Source organism: Lissotriton vulgaris, chromosome 3_2 (assembly GCF_964263255.1).
Source record: "Lissotriton vulgaris chromosome 3_2, aLisVul1.2, whole genome shotgun sequence".
NCBI lineage: Eukaryota > Metazoa > Chordata > Amphibia > Caudata > Salamandridae > Lissotriton > Lissotriton vulgaris.
Window position 1 is genome coordinate 177647951 of NC_141690.1, and position 27134 is coordinate 177675084.

Here is a 27134-nt window from a genome sequence, read left to right on the forward strand (position 1 = left end):
TTTCTTATGCAAGGATTGTTTTTCAGACATAGGCAACATGACATTTTGCCATTTGGGTGCTCTCCCTCCAATATGACAAGGCAAATTTAACTCAATGTGTTGCAGGATGGTGTCATCTTTTGGCCTTTTGGGAAGGGGCTATGAAGGGCCTTAATCTTGCACCAAACCTGACCAGGAAAGCTAGGGAGTGAGGCCAGGAAATGCAATAGCAATTATTGGTGCATGTGAGGACGGTAATACTTTAGTGTAGTTCCTATATTCCCAATAGGCTCTGCGCATTGGAATAACATATACTATAGTTTAGACGTAGGACTGAGGTCAACTAGGTCTCTATCGCATATATTAGACTTAATTCTAAGTGCCAGCTAGCTCAGAGGTCACTAGAAACTTTCTCAAATTCACAAGAAGGGATTAGTTTCTGACAACTGCATAAACATGACAACTTTGTTTCCCAAGAATAAGAAATCAATCTCTAGAGACGCGGAAACAATAGATGGCTATTTTACTCAGTCAATCGTGCATGCTTTGTTTCACCAGAGGTGCTGAGAAAATAGAGAGACATGCGTTTTCAATAAAAAGTATTTATTGAACAGTCTTCTTTCTCAGACATAAGAAATGTACTGCCACAATCGTAATACTGGTTATAATGTATAATGCGTACAGTATGAATAGTATTATAAAATAATACTGTAAAAGCATGGTATGGTTTCTAAGCCATATAAAATAACATACGATACATACATTAATAAATAATGACTAAAAGTACTCAACTGGTGCTTTTAAAATACGCCTACCCCGGTGTACCTAACCTAGGTATAGTACGAGGGAAGAAGTAAGTGAGGTGTAGCTTAAGTTTAGTATTCTTTTGCCAAGAATCTTTTCCAAGAATTCTCTAAGGGTCTAATCAGCTCAGTACCTTGGTTTTATAATGAAGGACGTCTTGTATCTCTCTCTCAGAACTCGATTTCCCAGCAACCCTCAAGGGTAGCCTGGAAACACCGGAGCTGGATTTCTCAGCAGGAGAAAAGACAGCGTCTCTCAGTGCGTCAGCTGGAGGGTCGGCTTCCTTCGGCACTTGCTGCTGCAGGGCGCGTCTGGCAAGTAGATAGTCGAACTGCTCCAAACCACTGTGTGTTTGTCTGGGCAAATGTAGGCATATTTATACCTTGAAGGTGCCGAGTTTGACGTATGATTGGACATAATAAAGTCATCAAAGACTCAGTTCTTTGAAAACTCCATGATTTCCTATATAAATTAGTATTCAGGCAAGGGGAAGTCCCTAGCTGCTGAAGGCGGGTTTTTCCAAGAAATCGTTGTGGATTCTCGGAACTTAGTGGAAGTAGCCATGCCGTATTTGGGCTGCATAGGCTCAGTCTAAATAAGGGTATGATTTCTATGCCTATATAAGGATCGGGTGATTTATACCTATATATGGGTATGAATCGGGAAAATTACACTAGGGTCCTAGATTCGTACATTACAATACAAAAGTAGAGTTGTGTGTGGGGCCAGTATGGTGCTAGAATATGCCGCGATCAAGGTGCATCAATGATGCTATTTGAAAGGGTGAAGTACAGGAATAGCAGAGGCAGCTGCCCCTTAGGGGAGACATGAAATAGCAGAGCTGTGGTACATGTGCAGGGCTGTGTGCGCTCCACTACTGGACTAACATGAAGTTTAACTTCTCAGAATTAGGAAATTGGTAGAGATGCGTGGAATACATCTCCAACACCGCTGCAGAGCAGTACTGAGGTACATTGGCAGAGTTGCATGTGGGCATGACGTGCTGGAATTACAAGAGGGTCACATTGCTGGATTGAGGTGCATCAGTAGCACCTGGTGACAGGGCCACAAGCCAAAGAGAAGACGAAGAACACATGTACTTGGTCCAAGCTCCAGGGAGGGACCAACAAAAGAAAGGAAGGGAAGTCTATAGCACCTAAGCAATGGAAAGACAGCAATGAGCATCACAATGAAAACAAACAGTTGTATACTTTGGGCGGTTGTAAGCCCACTGAATAGTAAACAATGTCTAGCAGCACAGCGCATGCACTCTGGTAGGCAAGGTCTAAAAAAAGAAGCATGACATGCACATTTTGTGACAATCCTCAACTTATCCGTTCACCCAGCAACTCAGATTCATAAGAGGGTGACCCCAATAAACCAAATAATCCTCCTTGAGAGGTTGGTACCCGTCTGCAAAGAGAGTGACTCTATTGAAGCCTTTTACTTCTGGGAGGATAGATTTGACTGAAAAGGAGGGTGACACCCACCCAACGATGATACGTGACTGGTAACTCTGAACTGGAACCGAGACTAAAGGCATGCCGCACTTTTACAAGCCCTGAACTGCTCCATTTTTATATCCAGGTATGCCATACTTTACCTCTGCCATACTGCTCCTGCTCCCGTTACGATCAGCATGCAGCACTTTACTTCCCGACCGGGGAAGCAACGGACTAGCACACCTGCACCCTCTTGAGGACCACAAGCCCCAGAGCGCATTGCCGCAGGAGCCGCGCGCGTAATGAATCACGTGCCAGGAGGCGCATATAGTGAGCCCACCCCCGTTGCGTGGGATGCGCACAGGACGCGCTCGGGCGAAGTCTGGGCGAAGGGCAGGCCCGTCTGAGCCCGACAGAGGCTGGACGAGGCAGGGCTGGGCCACCCCCCTTGATTTGTATATTTCAGAACAACAATATTTCGGGGGCAAGTATTTGTATTGTCCATAAGCTGATCATTATGTTTATTGGATTTTGTGCGCCACTGGCAAAACTTATAACCATTACGTGATTGGCAAACGGGCAGTTTTGTAACGATTCATTGTTTTATTTTATTGGGATTGTGAACAACAGCCTAGCAATCCGAAAGATGTGAAAATTACTTTGCTAAATTATCTCACGGGGACAGTAGGCATTATAGAAAAGCAGATTTTTTGTGTTGAAGATCCTTTAAATATAGACTCACAGGGGCTAACAACAAATGGCAAGGTATCATCTCTTCCCGAGATAGGGACAGAAAAGTCCGCATTTCGGGAATTTCAAAGCCAGAGCTACTAAAAAACGGCTGTATCCAGGTAATCGCTGATGATATCTCTACCAGCGAGCTGGATACTGAAAATTACCTTCGTCAAAAACCCTATAATCCAAGATCAACTGAGAATTTCGATGGATCCCCTCGAGTAATACACGAGGCCCCCTCTGAGATCAGACCATCTAAAAATAACCTGAAAAAACAACAAGGGATAAAAGGTAACCCTCAGTCTCAAAAGGGTAAAGGAAATAAACCCTGATCAAAAAATAAAGGCAGTGGTCCCTCTACTGAAAGCGGGAACATTTCTAATTTGATTATGGATTCAACAAAGTACGTTAACCAGTCCATCGTGTTCAGTTGCGGGCCGCAGCGTGGAGAGGCCTACATAGGTGGGGAAAGAATAGTCTAACGTACATTTAGGGGCGCATAGCAATAACCACACTCTTGCTCATGGTCAGAGTCGGAAGTGCCGCCCACTTGCGGACGGCCTCCTTTTATTACCTCCCCGCAGGCCACGCCTGGCCTGCGGATGTGTGGATCTGTGGGAGTGGTGTATACAACAACTAGAACGGGGATCTGAAAGCTAGATTGGAGAAAATGGAAGCAGGTATGGAGAAAGTTATTGGAAACCAGAGCCTAATTATGCAAAAGTGGAATATGTGTAAATCAGATTCACTAAGTGCCTCAAAAATACCTCAAGGTGTAAATCCTAATAATACCCCACAGCATTTGATAAACAGAATGGTGAAAAGGGTAAGGTCAAAGGGGTAGGGACAGCAATCATGCACAGTAGTCTAACAACAAAGGGATGAGTAGCTAACGAAAAGAGAAGCGCAGTTCAGAATTATATAAGGGGCGAGATATGAAAACGAGCTTCCAACAAAAATGTGTTCTACTAATTTTGATACATATGATAGATTATGCCGTTTACATAGCTTAAATTTACCCCCGGCAGCTACCCCTTCACTGTGCTTTTAGCTAATGTTCCAGCCCCTCGCCCAGGGGAAGATGAGGCATGGACATCATTGTCTAAGGAATAGAACAGGACTGACTAGGGAAATGTTTAGAGAATTTAAAATGGTCAGAAGTGTGCCATGGGTTGGCAATAGTATGAAAAGTTTTTTGGGAGACTGTGTTGTTCTTTCTTTTGGCGTTCCATCCCTGGTAGGGGAAATTTTATTTAGAGTCAAAACAGCACTGATTCAGATATTAATGTTCTACCTCTGGGCTATTTTTATCAGCGAAATATTCTATCCGACAAGAAGGAAATCAGCCATCAATTCAGCCAACCGACTATCTCTCCTATAACCTGGAGGTGTCAAATAGATTTGGGCTTCTTCAATCCTTGGACATGAATGATTGACTACTCAGACAAAAGAATCAGAGTGTTATAGCCAAGGATTTAGACAATAAGATAACTTACGTATCTCTCTATGATTTTCTGAGTACAGATCTGATGGTAAATATGATTATTAAGGGCAAAGTTCCTGGGTTAGACCTGATGATTAGGGACATTTTAGAACTAAGTGTGCTTAGTAATCCAAGTCGGGTTGAGCAATCTAGGTCTGAACTAAGCCACCAAATAGAATCTATGGATCAAATTCACCTAAAAATGTCAGTGCCTACATAATAAAGTGAATAATTTAGTCTGCATTGAGTTTATTGATAAATTTGATTTACTGTGTTTACAGGAGACTTGGGTGATAGATGAAGTCCACCGAAATGGATTTAAAACCTATCATACCCCTGCAATCCACTCACTACACAGGAGGCCAAAAGGGGAGATTTGTGTTTACATCTCTAATTTGCTAAGTGTACAAAAGATCGAACTGATAAAATCTGAAAATTACTAACAAATAATATTGATTTGCCCAGATTCTAGTTATACCCTGACTGTCGTAAATGTTTATAAAAATGTAGAAAAGGGACAGTTGTGGCTCATTTTGAAACAGCTAAGCAACGACCTTGGTAAATTAAGGGCAACTAATAGTACAGAAACTATTATTGTCTGGGAGGGGATTTTAATGTAAATGTATGCCCACAAGCTGGGCTTGGGATCTGTGGGATGGAGATAGAAGAGGATGTATATCTGATTCACTTTGAGCACATTGACAGGGGGAAGATGCTCAATGAAATCTTGTTTTCACATGATCTTGGTTTCGCCAACTGTCTGTGCTCCCCGAATGTGGAGTTTGACTATACTTTTATTGGCAGGGGATTACGATCTATAATAGATTTTATAATTGTCCCTAATCGGTATGCTAACTTTATTGCAAATTATAAAATCCATTCAAATGCACTGAGTGACCACTTGCCCTTGAGTCGAAAACTTTTTTTTCCCCACTGCTGTCGACCAACACATAAAAAATCAATTGGTCTGGACCAAAAATATCTCCCTTGCCCGCTTAAATAGATGCACTCTACGCTTGTCTAGCCATAATACTGTTGAGCTGAACAAGCAAATTATAACAATGGCCTACGATCTAATCTTAACATGTTTGGGGGAAACTACTACCCATGAAAATATTTTGAGGAAATTTTCTGAAATCACTTTGATTATTCAAAACCTCCTCAGAGAAGAAACGAAGGGCACATGAACCTGTAGCAATGGGTGGTCTGATTCACATTGTACAAAAACAAATACATAGCTTAAAGAGGCCTTACACAGGACTGTGAGAGCCCAGGAGGAAATTCGAGAATGTAGCAGGACGTACAACTTGGCTAGAAAATCCAGAAAGAAAGAGTTAAAAGACCTCGCTTGGGTTGCCCTCCACAAAGCATCCTTGAGTAAAGATAATTCTTCATTCTAGAAGGCAGTTAATGCAACGTTCTTTACTAAGTCGGAAGTTGCAACATTAGCAGTCGCAATTGATGAGAAAACTTGAATAGATTTTTTCTCAAGCGTCTATAAATTGCAGGGTAATGTAGATAGTACTACAGACTCTTTGAACAGCCAGGTGGGAGATCCTTCAATCTTTTCTCCAATTGAACTTGATTTTACTCATGACGAGATTATTGGGGTGATAAACGCAAACAAGGGCTGTAGGGCCCCTGGCCCTGACGGGATCCCAATTGATCTGTTTCAGCTAACACCTCTGCTATGGTCTCCACTGACAACACAGGTGCAGCTGCTGACTAGTGTTCATTGTATCAGTGTTATGGCCGGCTTCCTAAAGAACAGTCTTAAAGTAAGGAAAAGAATAAATAGTTACATTTTCATATATAGATAGATTTGTCTGTACCAGAAGCTGTAGCATTACCCTGTTCTTAAATGTTTATCACCCAAATACTAATATGTTCAATTTAAATATCTTTCTTAACAAGATTTTTTAAGCAGAATGCCATTAGAATCGGAAAACAACACTGAGACCAAAGAAGTGGATGAACCATGTGTAGCAAACATATGGGAGTGTACTAGTGGAATAACGAAGGAGAGGTGGCTGATGGAACAGAGTAAAGACAAGGAGGTGGAAACAGTAATGAAAATGATCAAAGAAGGCTGGGTAAGCAAAAACAAGTTAAATGAACAATTGAGGCATTTCTGGGAAGTGAAAGACGAGTTATCAATGGAGGAAGGACTACTAGTGAGGAGCGGAAGGTTTGTACCACCTACTGCCCTCAGGAAGGAAATACTGGAGATATGCCATGAGGGACACTTAGGCATAGCAAAAACCAAAAGCAGAGTAAAGAACATGTATTGGTGGCCAGGGGTTAGTCTGGACGTGGAGAGGAAGGTAAGAAATTGCAGGTTATGCATGGATGCCGACAAGACCCAAGTAACATTCAAGCCACCACTACATCCCATACCAAGTCCGTCCATGCCATGGGAGAGAATAGGCGTTGACATAATGGGGCCTGTGCACAGTGACGATGAACAACAATACGTGATCGTCATCATTGATCATTACACCAAGTGGCCAGAAATGAGAATTACAAAGAAAGCAGACACACGGCTTGTAGTCCAATTCCTGGAAGATACCTTCACACGCAAGGGACTGCCCAAACAGGTGGTGAGCGACAATGGAGTGCAGTTCACGTCTGATTTATTCAAGGATTACATGTTGAAGCACAACATTGAGCATAAAACAACGTCACTCTACCATCCCGCAGGAAATGGAGCAGTGGAAAGATTCAATAGAGTCCTCAAAGGTATCATCCAAATATCCAATTCCAATCAGCTGGACTGGAAGAAGGAAATAATGAAGACAGTATGGGCCTATAGAATAACACCATGTGAAACGACAGGTCACAGTCTGTTTGAATTCATGCGGGGGCGGACTCCACTCACAAAAGTCAATGTGGGCTTGGTTAAGGCAGCTCACAGGGTACACTGGTCATCAAAGATAGTGAAGGAGAGGCTAACTCAGGCTCAATTCAGGAGCAAGAGCATATATGATAAAAAGCACGGATGCAAGGATGTAACTATCAAGGCAGGAGATATAGTCAAGGTGAAGTAGAGCGGACACATTGGCAAGGGTCAAGAAAGGTATACCAAACCCCTGACTGTACAGGAGGTGTACTGTAATTCAGCACGCTTAAGCAATGGTAAAGTCTGGCACTTCTCAGCTCTTTCTGCCTACAAACATCCCACAGATGAGACGGAAGATAACACAACCATCGTATCTACTGGAGTACAACCTGGAGTGCGAGGAGATAGTGTTGTCAAACAATACTTTTCAGACACGGATTCAGATTGTGAATGGCCAGCACCTTCAGAAGAGAGGAGTGGAGGTTGTATGCTTGAGGACACCAGGCCAGAGGACTTTGCAACTGAACGGGTCAGACCAGAAGGCATCAGACGCAAGTTACCTACCATCCCGCCGTGTGAGCCTGCACAACCTATCGACAGAAACAGGGCAGGAAGACTGTTGGGACCACCTGCCAAACTAAAAGACTATGTTTGTGAATAGTGGAGCTTCATGCTCCTTCTTGTGTTTGTTGGTTCTTGTTCCCTAAGGGGGAGGATGTGTTATGCTTATGATACTTGTGTCCCTCCTGGGACACCGTACCAAGTGTGCGGGTTAGTGTCCCTGTGTGGACACCATACGGCAGTGAGGTCATCAGCTGGAACTGCCACTTCTGACAGTTATCAGCTGATCACCGAGCTGGCGGTTGTTCGCTCCAACCACTGTAGGAGCACTCGTGTTGGTTCATATAATAAATAGAACTTGACTTATCATCAGCCCGCACGCCCTCTGCTCCGCTGACTACATCCTCCTAGGGGACCTCAACTTCCACCTGGAGAACAACAACGACCGCAACACCACCACCCTGCTGGACAACCTCGCCAACCTGGGACTCAAGCAACTGGTGACCACCCCCACCCACTACGCCGGACACACACTCGACCCCGTCTTCTCATCCAGCAAGGACATCACCTTCAGCCACGCCACCGGACTCCACTGGACGGACCACAGCTGCGTCCACTTCAGCTTCGCAAGGACCACGATCACCACCACCAGCAACAGGCTGCACGCAGGAACTGGAACAAGATCACAGCCGACCAGCTCGCGTCCTCCCTGAGCACGAACCCTCCCACCAGCACAACGAACCCCAGCAAGGCGGCCACCAACCTCACGAAGTGGATCAACGACTGCGCAGACGAGCTCGCCCCCCTGAGGACCCCGCCCAGCAGACCCGGCAGCAAGAAAGCCCCATGGTTCACCGACGAACTCAAGAGCTCCAAGAAGATTTGCCAAGCCCTCGAGAGAACCTGGCGCAGAGACCCAACACCGGACAACATGACTGCCCTTAAGCTCGCCACCCGGAAACACCACCAACTCATCCGCGCCACCAAGAAAACTGCATTCAAGGAACAACTGGACAACAACGCACACAACAGCAAAGAACTCTTCAACATCGTCAAAGAGCTCTCCAACCCCAACGCCGGAAACAACGACATCACCCCTTTGCAAGACCTCTGCAACTCCCTCGCTTCCTACTTCCACAACAAGATCGCGGACATACACAACAGCTTCAGCACTCAACCGACGAGCACCACGACCGAACCACCGCCCCCCCACCACCACCCTCCGCGCCTGGACTCCGATCAGCACCGAAGACACCATCCGCACAATGAACTCCATCCACTCCGGATCTCCGACCGACCCCTGCCCTCACCACGTCTTCAACAAGGCCGAATCTATCATCGCACCCCACCTGCGGGACATCATCAACACCTCCTTCGACACCGCTACCTTCCCGGAGAGCTGGAAGCACGCCGAACTCAGCGCTCTACTCAAGAAGCCATCAGCTGACCCCACCGACCTCAAGAACTACTGCCCCATCTCGCTGCTCCAGTTTCCTGCAAAAGTCATCGAAAAGCCGTCAACAAGCAGCTGGCCGCCTTCCTCGAGACGAACGGATCCCTCGACCCCTCGCAGTCTGGCTTCCGGGCCAACCACAGCACCGAGACCGTCCTGATCGCAGTCACAGATGACATCCGAGCGCTGCTCGACAACGGAGAAACAGCGGCCCTCATCCTCCTTGACCTCTCTGCGGCCTTCGACACTGTTTGCCATCGTACCCTAGCACAACGCCTCAGCAACATCGGAGTCCAGGAGAAGACGACACCCAGCTGATCCTCTCCCTCACCAATTACCCCGCCACCGCCAGAGCCAACCTTCACGAAGGGATAAAAGAGGTAGCCGAATGGATGAAGAACAGCCGCCTGAAACTGAACTCGAACAAGACGGAAGTCCTCATCCTGGGATCCTCACCCTCCGCCTGGGACGACTCCTGGTGGCCCCCCGCCCTAGGCAGCGTACCCAAACCAACAGACCACGCACGCAACCTGGGCTTCATCCTGGACTCCTCCCTCTCCATGACCAGACAAGTCAACGCCGCCTCCTCGTCGTGCTTCAATATCCTGCGCATGCTACGTAAGATCTTCCGGTGGGTCCCCACCGAGACCAGGAAGACGGTCACCCAGGCCCTCGTCACCAGCCGTCTGGACTACGGCAACGCCCTCTACGCCAGAACCACCGCCAAACTCCAGAAGAGACTCCAGCGGATCCAGAACGCCTCAGCACGACTCATCCTGGACATCCCTCGTCGCTCCACATCTCCGGACACCTGAGAGATCTGCATTGGCTCCCGGTCAACAAGAGAATCACCTTCCGTCTCCTCACCCACGCACACAAAGCCCTACACAGCCAAGGCCCAGGATACCTCAACAGCCGCCTCAACTTCTATGCTCCCAAACGCCAGCTTCGTTCGACCACCCACGACCTCGCCGCCGTCCCCCGCATCCGCAGAGCCACCACAGGTGGACGGTCCTTCTCCTACCTCGCCGCCAAGACATGGAACTCCCTCCCCACCCACCTCCGCCTGACCCAGGACCACCTCGCCTTCAGGAAGCAACTCAAGACCTGGTTGTTCGAGCAGTAGCGGACCACCCCCCCAGCGCCTTGAGACCCTCTGGGTAAGTAGTGCGCTATATAAATACGATGATTGATTGATTGATTGACTTAACTATTGCGTTGGAGTTCTTAACATGTACGCAGATGGCACTGAATACAATAGAAAAAAACTCCTTTGTGACCTATTGACTTTCCAGGGTAAGTACTCCAGTTATACAGGCATAATCATTGTAATGCAACACATTTATTTTATTTTTTCATTATTTTTATTCTTTAAATTACTTTTTCATTTGAAATTTTCCTTTTTTCATGATTTTTTTCATATAAAAGATTTACACATCAAAGAGTTTCAAAATTACTCAAAGTACACAATACATTATTTCAAAACTTCTGTACAAGAAATACCAGGTAGAGAACAGAACCACACATACCACTTTCACTCTCTCACATTCACAACTTCACCTATCTGAGTACTATATACATGTCCTATTAGATGTTATCTTTGTTACTCAAGTACATGACCACTTTAGTTGGTAAAAAAATGTAGACTTGGTCAACGCGTTTCGGTGGGATTTGCACAACGATGGACACCACCTTCATCAGGACCCGTCAGATAAGATAAGTGTTCTCTAGACCTGGGAATATTCTCAGTAGTTCCTCACTAGGATGTCACTGGTCTAGTGGAAATTTCGGAGGCTATTAGGGAGTGCCTGGATGCAGGCGGCAGGGTGGCTCTGATTTTACTCGACCTCTCTGCCGCCTTCGATACGGTACCTCACCTCCAGCTCCTCTCCCGCCTGTCTGACATCGGTATTAATGGCACGGCCTGGGAATGGGTTAGATCGTTTTTGGACAACCGTTCACAACAGGTGTGGATGCCCCCTTCTCTTCATCAGATACCATGGTAGCCACCGGTGTCCCTCAAGGGTCTACATTGAGCCCCCTTTTGTTCAATGTCTACCTTACTCCCCTGATCGGTTTAGTGGAGAAGCTGGGTGCCAAAATTGTGACCTACGCTGACGACACCCAGCTTCTCTTCACCTGGAAGGGGGATGATCTGCAAACGGAGGTGGCCCATCGTTGCCTGTCAGCGTTTTTTTCATGGCTGGCCCAGGCCAGCCTTAAATGTAATGAAGAGAAATCAGCGGTGCTCCTTTATGGTCATTTTCCACCTGCCTTTAGAGAATCTCTCTGGCCTCCCGGATGTCCCTGTAACTCAGGAGATTGCGGTGTAGCAAAAAACCTGGGAATTTGGTTTGGGGGCGACTTAGGCTTCCATGAACAAATAATGCGTCTGTCAGGGGTGTGCTTTGGCACACTGAAAGCCCTGAGAAGATTCTTTCCCTTGCTTCCCCGCGCTGCTAGGGAGACGGTGGTTTGAGCACTTGCACTGGCACGCCTGGATTATGCCAATGCCCTTTATCATGGCATTCCAGGGTACCGTCTGGGAAAATTACAAGTCATCCAAAATGCGGCAGTTAGGCTTGTATTCAACATCCCCAGATGCCTTAGCGTGCGTAAGCAGTTGAGCAATCTGCACTGGTTACCTGTTGCCCAGCGTATGCATTTTAAAACACTAACTATGACACATAAGGCACTTCATGGTCAGGGCCCTGCCTATATCAGTTCCAGGCTCTCCTTCTACATTCCCAGTCGTCCCTTGCTTTCAGCTATGCAAAGACGGTGGTGATCCCTAGATTTCGGAGAGCTCGTCTGGGGAGGATGTCCTTTACGGTTAAGGCCGCCACTCTCTGGAATGCGCTTCCCGATGATCTTCGGCATATCAAGAAACTGTCTACATTTCAAAAAAGGCTAAAAACTCATCTGTTTAAACAGTCCATTTAGTCCCTTCTGCCTCCCATGTTTACTGTTTCCCCTACGCGCCAGGACACTCTCGAGTAGCAGTGCGCGATATATAAATACCTTTATAACATAACTTCAAAATTCTTTTAGATGGCACAGTATCCATGATTACGCTCTTAAAACAGCTCTAGTGATTGAACTGCGGTGGGAAATACTGATAGAGATTTAACACTGTTGCAGGCTTGGTTTGATTGTCCTCTCTTAAATATCACAACAAATAGGTTCCCTCTAGGATTCCATGTGGCAAGGATGTTGACCGGAAAAGACCTTGCTTCAAAGTTCTATTTTTGACCAAAAAGGCACCTTAAAATTGTTATCTTCTTGACTTAATTACATGCTTTCTTATTCATTTCTTTTCTGTCCTTTTTCAAAAATGTCGAATGGTCTCAGTCACCAGTTCATACGTAGTACATCACGTCACGTATCTGGCTGTCTTTTTCCCTCCGTTAACATCCGTCTCCATACGTGGTGTTACCGCGATCCAGCGATGGCACTGAAGACAGATGCTGTGGTGGCTGCGGATTGGGCAAGGGCGGAGATGCCGGGGATGCGGAAATAGAACCCCACAACAGAGGCTGTGGTGCCGAGCACCCATAGTGCGCGAGTCAGAAGGTATCGAGGACAGGCTCGAGCCAGGCAGCCTCCTCCCGAGGCTTCATGTGACAGAGTTCTTGCAGTGTCAATGATCAGCTGTGGGGCGCTGCGCTGATAAAGCCAAAGGTGCGATGGTGAAATATGAAAGCAGGCGCCATGCTGATAACTCAAGCGCTGGTGTTGAGTTAAAAATAAACAAATAAAAGTAGTTCCAAAACAAATGCTAAAATAGTAACTAGTGAATTTATATTGCACCTGGTCCCTGCACTTGGGGAGTGATAAAAACTGGAAGAGGCATGACAAATGCGTGCTATAAACTGAATAGTAGGGTGAAAATGGAGCCAGCAAATAGCAAGTCTATTGGGGTGCTTTAAGCCTACAGAGTGAATACAGTATGTCATTGAGAGACAGCACAAGCGCTGCACAGCTCCGACCTAATGAGTATTCACCAATAAAAACTTAAAAGTACGGGACGAGGCCTAAATCATCTACTGAATGTACTTTTATATTTCTTTGGCATTTACCAACATCTCAAGTAGTATGCTGGAAAGCTGAACCAGCACTTATATACTACTGACTGTGATCTAGCTAGTTCTGTGGGCTCATATTCCCAATGTGCGGAGTTCTATATAAAATATAAAAAATATTCCCATGAAGAAAGCCCTTCCTGTACACCCCTACCAAATCTAGGGATGATCTGTTCTACTTCCTATACATGACTGCAGCATCTCTCCGTCCAGTTCCAGGGTAGAAAGCAGTTGGAAAGGAGTCTTGGAACGCATCCGTGTAGAAAAGCAATTTGTTCAATATGGCGAGATGTCAGTGCAAAGCCACGCCAAGTGCAGGAAGACTTTACTAAGAGCTAAGTTTCATGGGTCTGTAGAAAAGTCTTAGTTTGTATACAGTAGTAATCTGTCAGTTGGGTACCTGTTACGTTATGTTATCAGGAGATTTATTGAGCGCTCAGCTACTCAGGCAAGAGTGTCCCGGCGCTATCAGGTACCTGGGTCATCAATCCACATTTGTCAAACATTGGATCCCTGTATTGTTCTACTGTTCAATGCCCTGCTGTGCATGAATATGACAAGGCGTTGAGAGCTGTGGGACCTATTAGGACATGTGAGATTAGTGTACCCTGTAGCTCAAAGGGATGAGTCGAGTAACATATTCACAATATATTACCAAGCCTATACCCTAGAAAAATATCCAAAGGATTAAGATCCATCTTAAACTGCTCCAACTTCAGAACCTGGAGCAAGTATGTGACACAGAGGGGCATGTGGACAAAACACGGCAAAACACGGGGAAAAGACAATCAGCATCAGAAGGTTGAATGGAACACGCGTGGGGAAGTATCACTGGCAATTGCAATTCAATTTTAAAACGTACTATAGTGAGATCCAGATTAGCTCACTGCCAACTGCCACACAAACAGAGTTTTGCTGACCTCGCAAACTCTCTTCAGTTCCTCTTCCTTTCTTTCCCTCTGTAGTTCTGTGAAATCCAGTTCACCTGGGACTCCATCACTCCTGACTTTTTTATTAAGTTACAGGAGTTTCTTCTCCCACCATGCTTAGAGATGGTGAACTGTTCTCTGTCCTCTGCCCCTGTACTCAGCGCCTGAAAGCACGTTAAGGTTATCCCCCTTTTGAAAAACCCTCTTTGGATGCCTCCAAGGCAGCCCAAAAATCTTCTGCCTATTTCCCTCCTACCTTTCCTTGCTAAAGTCACTGAGAAACATGTCAACGACATTCTGACTAGGTCTTTACTAGGTTTTTGGAAGACAATCATATTCTCAGCACCTCCCAAAATGGCTTCAGGTCTGCACTTAGCACGGAATCTGCCCTTCTTGCGGTCATCGAGCAGGGGCGGATCTAGGCTCATGGTGGCCCTGGGCAGGGAGCGTAGGTAGGGGGCCCAGGAAGAGGGGGTCCAGGCGGGGCGGAGCTCAGAGGCCAGAGAAGGGCGGGTCAGGGTGTTTGGAAGTGGAACAGAGCCGGAGGCCACCAAATCCCTGCCAGGGGCCGCCACGGAAATATGTATGCATCCTCAGAGGATTATTATATTAAGGATATATATTGGTGTGGTGGCCCCTGGGCTTTGGTGGCCCTGTGCAGTTGCACAGCTTGCACATGCCTAAAGCCGCCCCTGCACCGAGTATCGAAATCCATCCTTCAGGTTGGATAAGAAATGGCTAGGCAATCTGACAAAAGGCACTAACCGTTTACCTTGGATCCATTAGGGGCTGTGCACTCTTCCGTCTCTCACCACAACCACCACTGACCACAAACATTGACATACATGGGATAGGAAGAAAACAAAGGTATTCGGTATCACTCTCTGCCTCGTCACTGCTGGGCACAGACAGTTGCAGATTGGAATGAATATCTTTTAATTTCACTGTGGAATCAACTCTGTGACTCCCCATATGAAGTAGGCTTTTCCAGGAACTCTAACGTCATACATATGTGCTTTCAGGCATTAATGAATAATAGAACAGTTCAATTCTCTAACAAATTTAGTTCAAAGTATGTTTTCCCAACACGTCGACTTCCAGAATACTTCTATGCCATTTAGTGTTGCCCTTAGCAAACTCTGATGAAGATAAGTTACACAAGCACAAGTCGCGAATCCGTGAAGCAAGGGTCCTGGCTGCAGCAGCTTCATTGCCTCGCAAGAGCACCATGAGAAACAATGCAAGTTATACCCAGTACACCCAACCTGCAGACAAGGTGAGATTTCAGGAATTCTGGTACCTGTAGTCCAAAGGCAAGGGGCCCTTGCATAACATGCTCTCCGGGTGTGTACAGCCTTCTGCCAGGCAGCTTTCCATCGACACTGCAGGCACCACCAGAATAGGGACCTGGGCAGAGGTGGGATTCGAGCCCCGTGCCCAGCACCCGCTGGAACATGAACCCCAAGTCCTGCTTCCTGATCCACTCCCCTACATGGCACTTCTTACCTTTAGGCTCAAGCTGTCTCTCACATCTTTGCCCAGATCTTGCTCCAGTTTACAGTAACCTGCCAGTGAAGGCAGCTTCCACTGTGGAAATGGTAGCTGCAGGCATTAAAGGGTGCTCGCCCATGTCCTGTTTGCAGTTTGCGATTGGCCCTTTCAAGTGTGCTGGATTACTATATGCAGCCCAGCATGAAGAATCCCGGTTACATGGAATATGCAAGCAAGCACTCTTTACACATAGAGGTTTGTAGGCATGCACAGAAACAGACTCATACACTCGAGTCTGGAAAGCACACATTGTTTATGTTTCTATGTTTGCAGCGGAGCACTGCAAAGTGTGTTGCCATCAATGCTGGCTAATGTCATGCACTTAAAACTCTTTGTAGTGTTTGTAATGGAATTTGCATTTCATTCGTACCTATGTTGCAGTGCCTTCCCACATACTTCCCTCTGCAGGCGCAAACGGCTTCTCCAGTGGGGAGCATTCTACAGGCCGTCTCTGCTGGGCACGGATTGTTTGAGCAGGCTGCAAATAAAAATGCAAATCTTAAGAAACTGCGCCCAGTGTAGCGTTGGCTTGTTTACATTTTCATTTTCTCCAGTGTGATGCTGTACAGATGAGCTGTGAATGTGAATAATCTCCTTTATTTTTTTGTGGACAAATACTTGAAAGCACTATACATTTGTGGCACAAGAAACGGGAGTGGGTCTGAGCTCGGGGTTAAACTCGCCCTAGGCCCAACCACAAGTCGGCCGGAATGGGGGGTTCACAAGATGAATCAACCTGGATGATTCAGATTCCTTTCCTTTCACCATAGCACTCGGTTGAGTTTTCTTCTTTTTCTTTGCCACTAATTTTATTGCATTTAATGATTAAAGTATATCATGTTCCAGGAGAAAAGTGTCCACCCTAAGAGCATATTTAACAATGAGCCAACTACAACATTTTACACTGGTTAGTTTAACGGATTACATCATTGAGCGCATCAGATCAAGGATTGTTAATGAACATGGACAGAGGAGTGATCAATAAATGTAAAGCCCACCCACCCGGATCCCAACTCAAACTAATAGCTACTGTGTGAAATATTGGTGTGCACCTGGTAGGTATTCAGGTAATAGGGTATGAGGAGGCCAGGACCACAGAAGGACTGCTCACTGGGCACCTGCTTCCCTCCAGGATCCAGAGTTAGTGTTTTAAAGCTTTCCAATAGTATGTCCCACTCCATAGAGATTGGGGTCTTGCGTAATCCTCCTTGTTCTTTACGTCTAAGGGCCACGCTTTTGGCGGGACCCCACTGGCCTAGGTCCTCCCCACTGTCTGTTAGTTTGAGGGATTTCAAACGCCTGGTTGAGTTAATGACCCCATCGCCAGGCCATTAACTCAGAATGGAGTGTAATGGCTTGAGAATACCACAAGGTGCCAGTAATTCTGGGTGCAGAGTGTTTGCCCCACCATCACCGTGCCATGCGAGGTCGCCTCCCTGGAGTCTTGAGGACATGAGCTCTCCTCCTAGAGTTGCCACATGATACACTGTGCAGGGTGCTCACTCATTGGATGACTATGATGTAATTTTGTGAAGAAGCCAATCTTCTCCCAGGCCAGGGCCAGGTAGGAGCGTCATTGGGGAACGTTGCTGCCTGCCTAGATGAGTGCGCGTCAACGCACGTTTGACTTTGGTGTATTAATAAACTTTTGTCCTGCACATCTGCACTGTGGATGCCGTGAGAAATGAATGTCTGTCAAGGGCTCAAGTACGTTTCTGTCCCGTGTGGGAATGCAAAAGAAAAATGTGCAGTGGCGTAGGGGGATGCATTTCCACATAGGGAAAATAATTTCGAATCGCAAATTGCAATTTGCAATTAAGGAATACCTCCCCATTCATTCCTATGGGTGTACAGGCCCGTAGGAATGAATGGGAAGACATTCCCAATTGCGATTCTCAATTAGAGAGTCGCAAATTGACAATGCAATTTCAAGGGTGCCAGGGCGTCAAAAGGACACTCTGTTGCACCCCTGAAATGTACATGTGTGCACATGTGGCACACAAACATGCCCAAGGGCATGTGCCACATGGCACTTTGAAAAATGTGTTTCTTACATTGCATTTAAGGAATAGCAATTTTCGATTCCTTAAATGTAATCGCAAAATAAGGAATTGCAAATTTTGCGATTCCTTATTTTGCGAGGCAGTTTTGCTTTCATACATACCACTGAGCCAAATTGCAATTGCAAACGCTGAAATTCTGCGAATTTCGGCATTTGCAATCGCAGTTTGGAATGATACATATGGCCCTAAATCACATTCAGGCATGTCGCAGCTTCACAAAAGGCACTTGTGGAATTCTTCAGTAATTTCTGAATTTATTGTGAATCCATGACTTAATATTTGGGTGTCAAAAACCACAGCCATTAGGTTGGAGTCGATAAAAGTTTTCTTAGGACGTTAAAAATTAGTTGATTTTTTCCTAAACCCTACCTAGTGACATTTATTTGGCCATGATACATTACCACTTGGCACTACCTAATGCAGTACAAATGGACAACACCCATCTAGCGTCCCCAGGCGGGTGAATCTCTATTTTGGAGAGTTATCAAAATGTGAAAACCCTTTTCCACAAAATTAAAAATGAATGTTGTGAAAGAACAATGGTATTAAAGCACAGTACATATCAGATTAGGATGGAATTCCAGGCCTTGGTGGTATACATAGTTAAAAGAGCACTGGCAAAGACAATAGGTCAGACTTTGGTTGTTTGTCTTTTAGCTTTATCAATGGTTGCTTTGCTTTGTCATGGGTTTTCTAAAATGTTATTGTTGGGGAGCTGTCGAACCCTAGCCAATACTAAAAGAAATGTTGACTAAAAGCAAAAATGTTTTTCGTCTCAAAAAGAATAGTTTGCCATAGTAGGCTCAGCCTCTGGCAATGAAGGGAACTACTGTATGTGCAGATGTGCTCCCTGTGAGAGAACAAAATTACTAAAGCCCTGACTCACAGTGAAGTGAGTCAATGACTGAAGTGGGCTGACCCATTGCCCTATGCTGTAGTGGGTGGAAGAAAGTGTGAATGACACAGCAAGAAACCAAAGGATGAAGAGGAATGTCTAACAACCCATATAAGTATATTAGATACATATAATTGTAGCAACGTCAAATGCAATTCCATGAGTATTTGGAATTATACCAATACCTATTACACTGATGGATTGCAGTTGTCCTTTTCATCTAAAACAGTGGGCCTTGCATTCCTGCACTTGTTTTGTTCACTTATAATCAGACTTGACCAAAAGGAAAATGGGGATTTGCCATTTATATCTCCTTGATTATATATCCCCTACAAGCTACAGATTGCTGACTATCTCTGATAAATGACTGGAACCCCATAAGGTTCCCACATGCAACATCTCCGTATATCATTAGACAATCATTTTAAGAGAGATCCTAGGAACAAGTACAGTATTTCATTCGTAACACCCAATATTTCGAATGACTTTTCACCTGAATATCGCCGAGCCTTGTCGCACTCAATCTGCCCGTTGATGCAGGTGCACTGTTCTATTTCTCCCTGGTGTATCCTTGGCCAGCTTTCTCCAACATCAAAGTACTCATAGAGAGCGAAATCAAAGCATTTTGCTAGAAAAACAAGAATACATGTTGATTAGGATACATTTCCCTTAGCTTGTATATCTTATCTTAATACTGGTGCAGATTGTGATTACACATATTTAAAAAAAAGTTAGACTGCATACACTGTGATAGAATTAATAGCAGTTGTTGAGATAAGTCAAGAGCAATCAAGCAGCATTATGTCCCACCCATGTACACTTGCAACCTGTACAAGGTAAATTCTACTTCAGAATTCTTTTTCTTCTTTCTTTTTATTAACTGTGAGCCCAATTAGCTATCATATTCCAGTGAGTTTTGGGAGGCCCGTTTCTCTGACATTTACTTACTAGTATCACCTACTGATATCGAGTTCTCTTGGTTGTTAACAATTGCTCAGGCATTCAGGTAACTCTTCGAGAAGTAGAGGAGGCCATTGGCCAGAGGTTGTGTGGTAAGGCCCCAGGCCCAGATGGGGCCTTACCTCACAACCTAACATGTAACTATTGATCTTATAAAATTCAACCTGGAATTGTGGCCACCACTATTAACAAATGTTTTTAACAACCTTGTTAATTCCCCACTACCGAAGTCCTGGAACACTTCCATTATTGTACCCATAATTAAGGGAGATCCCTCACACCCGGGATGCTGCAAACCCATTTCCCTAATAGACACATTGGTTTAAATTTTAGGGAGGGTGTTGTATGACGGGATTAAAGAGTGGATACAGGAAACACCAGTTCGGTATTCTTGTCAATGCGGGTTCAGAAATCGAGTGCGAGCTGCTGAGCAATGGTTTAATTTGTCACTGATTATTGGAAAATGTACTGTTGCTAAATGTTCCCCTTTATACTTGGCATTTATGTTCCAGTCTCAAGCTTTTGTCTGTATTAATTGCTCAAAGTTATGGGAAACCCTTCTCTCTTATGGGATAGAGAAAGCACTGGTGCCCTTTATTGGGTATTTGCAGAGATATGAAGTGTAAGGTTAGAATAAGTACAGGCGGAAAGGTGTCCAAAGATATAAGTATTTTACGGGGTGAGACAAGGGTGTGTTTGGCCCCTCTTTTTTTATATTATATATTAATATGCTACACTTGTTTTTAGTCACTGCTACTCCAGATGTACCCAGAATCCAAGGGCTCCTGCCCACTTCTCTCCTTTACGCTCAATCAATCAATCAATCAATCAATCAGGGAATTCTGAAGCGCACTTCTCACCCGTGAGGGTCTCAAGGTGCTGGGGGTGGGGGAGAGCCCGTAAAGCAAAGAGTCAGCCAAAAAGCCAGGTCTTGAGGCTCTTCCTGAAGGTGTGCAGAGTGGGGGAGCATCTGATGTTGACAAGGAGCTTGTTCCATGCCTTGGCCATGACGTAGGAGAAGGCTCTTCCACTCGCTCTGGTTCTGCAGATGCGTGGGTTTTCTGCTAGGGTGAGGTCGGCAACCGGAAAGTTTCTTTTGGGTACGTGGAAGGGGACTCTTTCATTGAGGTATTTGGGTCCAGTGTTGTCGAGAGATTTGTGGGCATTGGTGAGTAGCTTGAAGGTTACTCTCTTCTTGACGGGGAGCCAGTGGAGGTTTTGAAGTGGTCCACTCTGCTTATTATGAGTGTGTGGGTGACGGCCTTTCTGGCTTCAGGGGGAATCCACTTGAAGGTCTTACGAAGGATGCAGAGGGTGTAGAAGCAGGTGGAGGCGACAAAGTTGATCTGGGGGGTCCTGGTGAGGGAGGGGTCGAGTATGATGCTGAGGTTCTGGGCGTGGGGGTGGGGTTGGGAGGGTTGCCGAGGGCCATGGGTCACCAGGTATTGTCCCAAGCTGAGGGGGTGGGTCCAAGGACGAGGACTTCTGTCTTCTCCGAGTTGAGCTTCTGACAGCTGATGCTCATCCAAGCTGCAATGTCTTTCATTCCTTCCTGGAAACTGAGTCTGGTGGCTTTGGGGTCCCTTGTGAGGGAGAGGATGAGCTGGGTGTCGGCTGCAAAGGATACTATGCTGAGTACATGCTGTCTGATGATGGCAGCGAGGGGGGCCCTGTAGAGGTTGAAGAGCGTTGGACTGAGCGACGAACCTTGGGGTACTCCACAGTTGATCTCTGTGGGTTCGGAGAGGAATGGCGGGAGTATGATCTTTTGGGTCCTGCCGGCAAGGAAGGAGTGGAGCTGGGGGAGGGCGGTTCCCTGTATGCCGGTGTCATGGATTCTGGCTGCGAGTGTGCGGTGGGAGACGGTGCTGAAGGCTGCGGAGAGGTCAAATAGGATGAAGACAGTGGTGTGGCCTTGGTCGAGGACTGTGCGGATGCTGTCTATGGTGGCGAGGAGGGCGGTCTGAGTGCTGTGGTTACTGTGGAATCTGGATTGGGAAGTGTCGAGAATGGCGTTCTCTTCAATGAAGTTTGTCAGCTGGGCGTTGACGATCTTCTCTGTGACTTTGGCTGTGAAGGGAAGAAGAGAGATAGGTCGGTAGTTTTTCAGGTCCGTCGGGTCTGCAGAGGGTTTCTTGAGGAGGGCTTGACTTCTGCACATTTCCAGTTGTGAGGGAAAGTGCCGGATTTGAAGTTGGTTATGATGGTGTGTCGTAGCCCAAGCGCTATGGCGGCGGCGGCTCTGTTGAAGATGTGCAGCGGGCAAGGGTCTGTTGGGGCTCCTGAGTGAGTGCTCTTTATGGTTGTGGTGGTATCTTCAGGAGTGGCCGGGTCCAGGTGGTGATGGTGGCTGTGTGTCGTTGCTGGAGGAAAGGGTGGGTTCTGGAGTCTGTTAGCTGAAGTTGTCGTAGAGGGCCTTGATTTTCAGGTGGAAGTAGGAGCCAAGCTTGTTGCAGGAGTCCTGGGAGGGTGTGACATCCGTGGCTTCGCTGGGGTGTTAAGTGAATTGCTGGAAGATGCTGAAGTGTTCCTTCGAGTTGCTGGAGTTGGTGCGCTGATGACGCAGTGCTGTTGCATCAGCTGGTGTATGCCGTTGTGAACTTTATGGGTTCCTTGGACAAACAAACCAACTTTGTTAAATCCTACATTATGGCAAGAGGTCAAGAGAGTAAGCAGTTAGCAACTCAATTTGTAGGTACTAACAGTTTAAAATACACCAGCACTTTTTCCTCTTTGGGGATTACCTTTGCTGCTTCTAGGTCCTGTACGCCTAATACCTCTCAGTCTAGGTCTGAATTGTCTAGGGCGGCTGGCTCTCTATGTAATCTACCCCAGCCCCCATAAGAAGGTGCTCTTGGCCCCTTGTTGCATATTTACGAAACTCCGTGCACTCCTGTCACAACATTCGGAGTTGGGATATAGGGTATCACCAACTGCAATGCCATACAGATTGGAGAAAATAGGTTCTGCAGGAAAGTGCTGTTGGTCCCTATATCAACCCACTACGTGATCTGCCATGAAGAACTGGGCTTACCATATATAAAAGAACCCATTAGAGCATGCCCTGCATTACTTTGGTTAGCAGTATGGCCACTTTAACCAGGGATGTTATTAGGAACTGTCTTTGGTGTGAAACAGTACACCAGATCCCATGGTTAGCAGCTGTGGAGTATGCTTAGACTGGTTTACAGCGTGTCTTCAAAAACCCTGAAAATATAGCGAATTTAAATAAGAAATCTGTGCAGCTAACCCTATTTAATTTTGAGCAGAGGACTAGATTGAACAAGGATGGGGGAAGTCAACAGCAACAGGTTATTTAAACATTGCTGTAGTCAGCCCTCCTACCACCTGCCTCTTTACAGCAAGAGGAAGCTGGGAACTAGATTGTTATTTCGGTTTAGGGCTGGCACATTAAAATAGTTATTATTGCTCTCACTTGGGTTTTCAAATGAACCTTGATGCGTGCCCTTGCCCCTGTGATGGGAGTTCTGGTCAGTCCATGCAGCACTTTGCACTTTTTTGCTGATTGAATTTATGAGATACAAAGCACTTTTTACTTCCACTCATTAAAAAACACAATATTACGGTTTTTAAAGTGGCATTCAGTTTTCTTTTAGAAATGTGATAATGAGACAAGCTTATATGTAGGCACTTTTCTGAAAGCGGCAGTTTGGGCCTGGTGTACTATGCTTTCTGGTTAGGATGTCCCTGTTGTAGTTGTAGTGATTATATAGATTGATTTTTATTTTTGTGTGCAATTAATTGTGTTTATTCTTTATAGTGTTTCCCATTCAAAACTGCCCCGTTGAAACTGTAGTGATAATATGTGTCACTGTTGTGTGTAATGAATTGTGTTTTATTTCACCAAACTGGTACAGAGGGGGGGAAACAGGTGTAGGTTCACTGGCAGTTTCTGACCCTCCATTTGATAGAGGGAGGTTTGGGGTCCCAGACCTACACTTGTACTATTTAGTGGCCCAATGCTGCTACGCATATGCCTGGTTCCATCCGGACGCCTGGATTCCGTATCTGCGCCCGGAGGCAGTCTTTGTACTACCCCAGAGGATGGCCACGGTGCTAACGAAGGGGGTCCCCAGAGACCCAAAGCACATACAGACAGTACTAATACTAGCTGGGCGTGGAATAAGCTGCTGCGGCTTTCTGGTGCCTCTACATTTTAACGATTAACCCCATCGCTGCTGCCGACGTTCACCGGATGTCGTGTGCACTACCTCGGTAGTGCTGCGCACGTCCGTTGAACGTTGCGGCCCCGCCCGCGCAATAGAACGTTTCGCACTAGCACGGAACGTTCAGGGAAGGGGTTAAAGAAAAAGGGGTAACCCTGTGTCCCTCAGAACCTGGGTAAATTATGGTTAAACAAGAAAGTGGTTCTGTTGGGTAAAACAAAATTACTTTTGGCACTGCTATGAAATGCAATCTAGGACGGATGCTCTCATATACACATTATATTCCAAAATAAATGCTTAACGAATAAGTCATAAGATCGACGGATTGGCTGTACTGTATCGTTTTATCAGAATTGCGTCATTCAATGATATCATTCAATATATGGGTAGACTGTCAGCATAAGTGGCAAAGTGAAGTTTAGTGACAATTGTGATTTAGTGCTCAAAAGGGGAAAGATATATACAGTGTAGACTATATCATATATACAGATATGTAAAAGGGTATCAGTGGCCAGCTAGCAATTTTTAACTAAGGTTTCCTATTCTTCTTGTTGGAATCCTGCTTGTGCTAGACCCCAGGAAAAGTGTCGATGTTTCGACCCTATGGTGCCTAAATCGGTGGTCACAGCGGGTCTTTTTCAAGACAGGAGTGGGAATGACAGTTTTGGAATCAGGGCCGGAGCTTCTCAGCCTGAACATGTATTGGCACAGTAGCTCGTGTACCCGAAATCTGGGTTGAAAACGGTCCAGGACAGTGGTGCAGTAACTCATCCGCCAGTTGCAGAGGAATCGATCCTCTGCAACACACATTAGGAAAGTACGACATCACAAAGGTGGGAGACTATATCCGATGGACATGTCTTCTCGGTGGCAGAAGACGCCCGATTCCAGAACGTCCCTTTAATGGACAATTTCATATTGGGGCGAATTTGTTCAGCCCTGCGATCCACTCTAATCTCCTACCCTATTGAGCCCGACTCTTTCGCACCACTAACATTGATCATTCAGGGAGAGACAGATGCACACCTTATCTCGAAACTATACAAAGGCCTCTGTCTGGTAAGCGATGATAAGGTACGCAAGGAATGGGAAGAGGACCTAGGTCGAGACATTACCGATGAGCAATGGGCCAAATGCTGTTCAGTAACACTGGAAGTCTCTCTCAACAGCACACACAAGCTGCTATATTCCACGTTTTTATGCCGCATTTATTGCACTCTGGCCAAACACACCGGTTAGACCCCTCCAGACCACATAACTGCCAGAAATGCAATGCTCCTCACTCAGATTTTGCGCACCTAACATGGAGCTGTCCTAGATTGCGGAACTATTGGGATCAAACAACCTCTGTACTGGGACCCATGATTAATCTAACCCTAATCCCCACGCCGGAAGTGGCGTTGTTAGGATACACTGTGAATTTCCCCAAGAAAGTCAGAAGGTTTGCGTCCCTGTGTCTATTACTGGCCATAAGAGAAATAGCATTAGTGTGGGGCAGCAGGAAGGCTCCTACTCTGCAGGGATGGCTACGTAGCTTGGCATACTGTAACATAAATAGCAAGGTTTATCCCAGCATCATGCTGAGTTCGTTGCGCCCCAAGTACATATGGGGCCCATATTGGGCATATGTGGAATGTCAAAGACAGGGCACTAATTCACAACTGGCAAGTGGGTTGGTCCCGGAGGGTGTGGGGTGATGAAACATGGACGCTAGGCTGGGAGCTACATGATTGCTCACCACGAACACGCCATTACACGTTGATAGGCATATCACATATATGTTGATGGAGGGACTGATTAGCTATGGGTATACAACTGAGACATGACTAAGCAGTTGTGACTAGATGCTATAAATAACAAAATGTACCAGAGGGTCTCAAAAACAAACACCGCCCAGAGGTGTACAGAAGCTGCCCAAACACCCACGACTCAAAATTGATTCGGCACCGGAAACTCTCAAGGGAAGAGGAAAATACCCATCAGTCAACATACGGATCCGCCCTTCATCATTTGGGATTTTATCCGGACCACCTGTCTGAGAAAATCAGTGCCACAATCAAAGGTTGACCCGGTGGTATGGGGGTCCCTTTGGTGGTGTTGACAGGAACAGTGTGGTCTACCACTCGATGTTAATGAGTGGACAAAGACATGGGACTGGGGTGTGCAGTGCAGGAAAAAGTGAGTGAAAGAAGAAAAAAACCAAGACAAAAAAGTGTGTTAAAATTGGTTTAGAAAAGCACAGAATGTTATTTATTCTATGTGTGCCTTAAATACCAAGATTAAAAATATGTGTGGCCTTAAGCTTAAGCGGGTGGTCCGGATAAAATCCCAAATGATGAAGGGCGGATCCGTATGTTGACTGATGGGTATTTTCCTCTTCCCTTGAGAGTTTCCGGTGCCGAATCAATTTTGAGTCGTGGGTGTTTGGGCAGCTTCTGTACACCTCTGGGCGGTGTTTGTTTTTGAGACCCTCTGGTACATTTTGTTATTTATAGGTTCTTTGGGGAACGTATACAGAGCTTGGTCTATAAATCTCCCCGAGGTCCTCCCCCACCGTAGTGTTTTTTTTTTTGGTGACTAGATGCTAAACAGATGCTGACTTGGATGGTCCAATATCAAAGGCGTGATGACAGATCATTGTGATAGTATGTGACTACGTCAAATGCTGATATGTAACTTTGTATAACAGGGAACCACCATTTCTGTAATGCGTGATTATGAGAACATTGGAAAATAAAGATATAAAAAAACTAATAATAATTGTGTTTTATTTCATATTTTATACTTCATATGTTTTTTTGGTGTTCTTAATGTGGTTTTTCTTTTACAGGTATTTGATCATCCAACTTAAGATGCTTTTGACTGACTGACTGACTACTTCTGAATAAAAGGTTGCCACCTCTGCCATTGGCCTACCTACTCAGCAATATGGCGACCTCTCCCTAAAAGTGCAACTGACAGGGTAGGGAAAACAGAAGTGGGAGAGATCCTCAAACACCAAGATGATACCCACGACCACAAACAGCATACACTTCAACGTGAGAAAAGATCAATGAACTGACCGAATTTACACCTCAGCTTATTAAGAGCATGTACATATCAATACTCCAAAAACATCAGAAGCCAGGACAGGAAAGACTGGCGAGAGGAAACTGATACCAGGCTACCCAA

At 45.8% G+C, this 27134-nt stretch overlaps 1 protein-coding gene across 2 annotated transcripts in view; it reads right to left on the reverse strand.

Moving 5' to 3' along the window:
• The window catches only part of HGFAC (HGF activator), a 724616-nt gene that overhangs the window by 429752 nt on the left and 267730 nt on the right, over positions 1 to 27134 (reverse strand). For both annotated transcript variants that reach the window (XM_086964147.1, XM_086964148.1), the window contains exons 6-7: positions 19310 to 19444; positions 16229 to 16336 (exon numbers count right to left, since the gene is read on the reverse strand). In XM_086964147.1, the coding sequence (XP_086820273.1) occupies positions 16229 to 16336; positions 19310 to 19444 (243 nt within the window). The remainder of the gene's footprint in view (positions 1 to 16228; positions 16337 to 19309; positions 19445 to 27134) is intronic.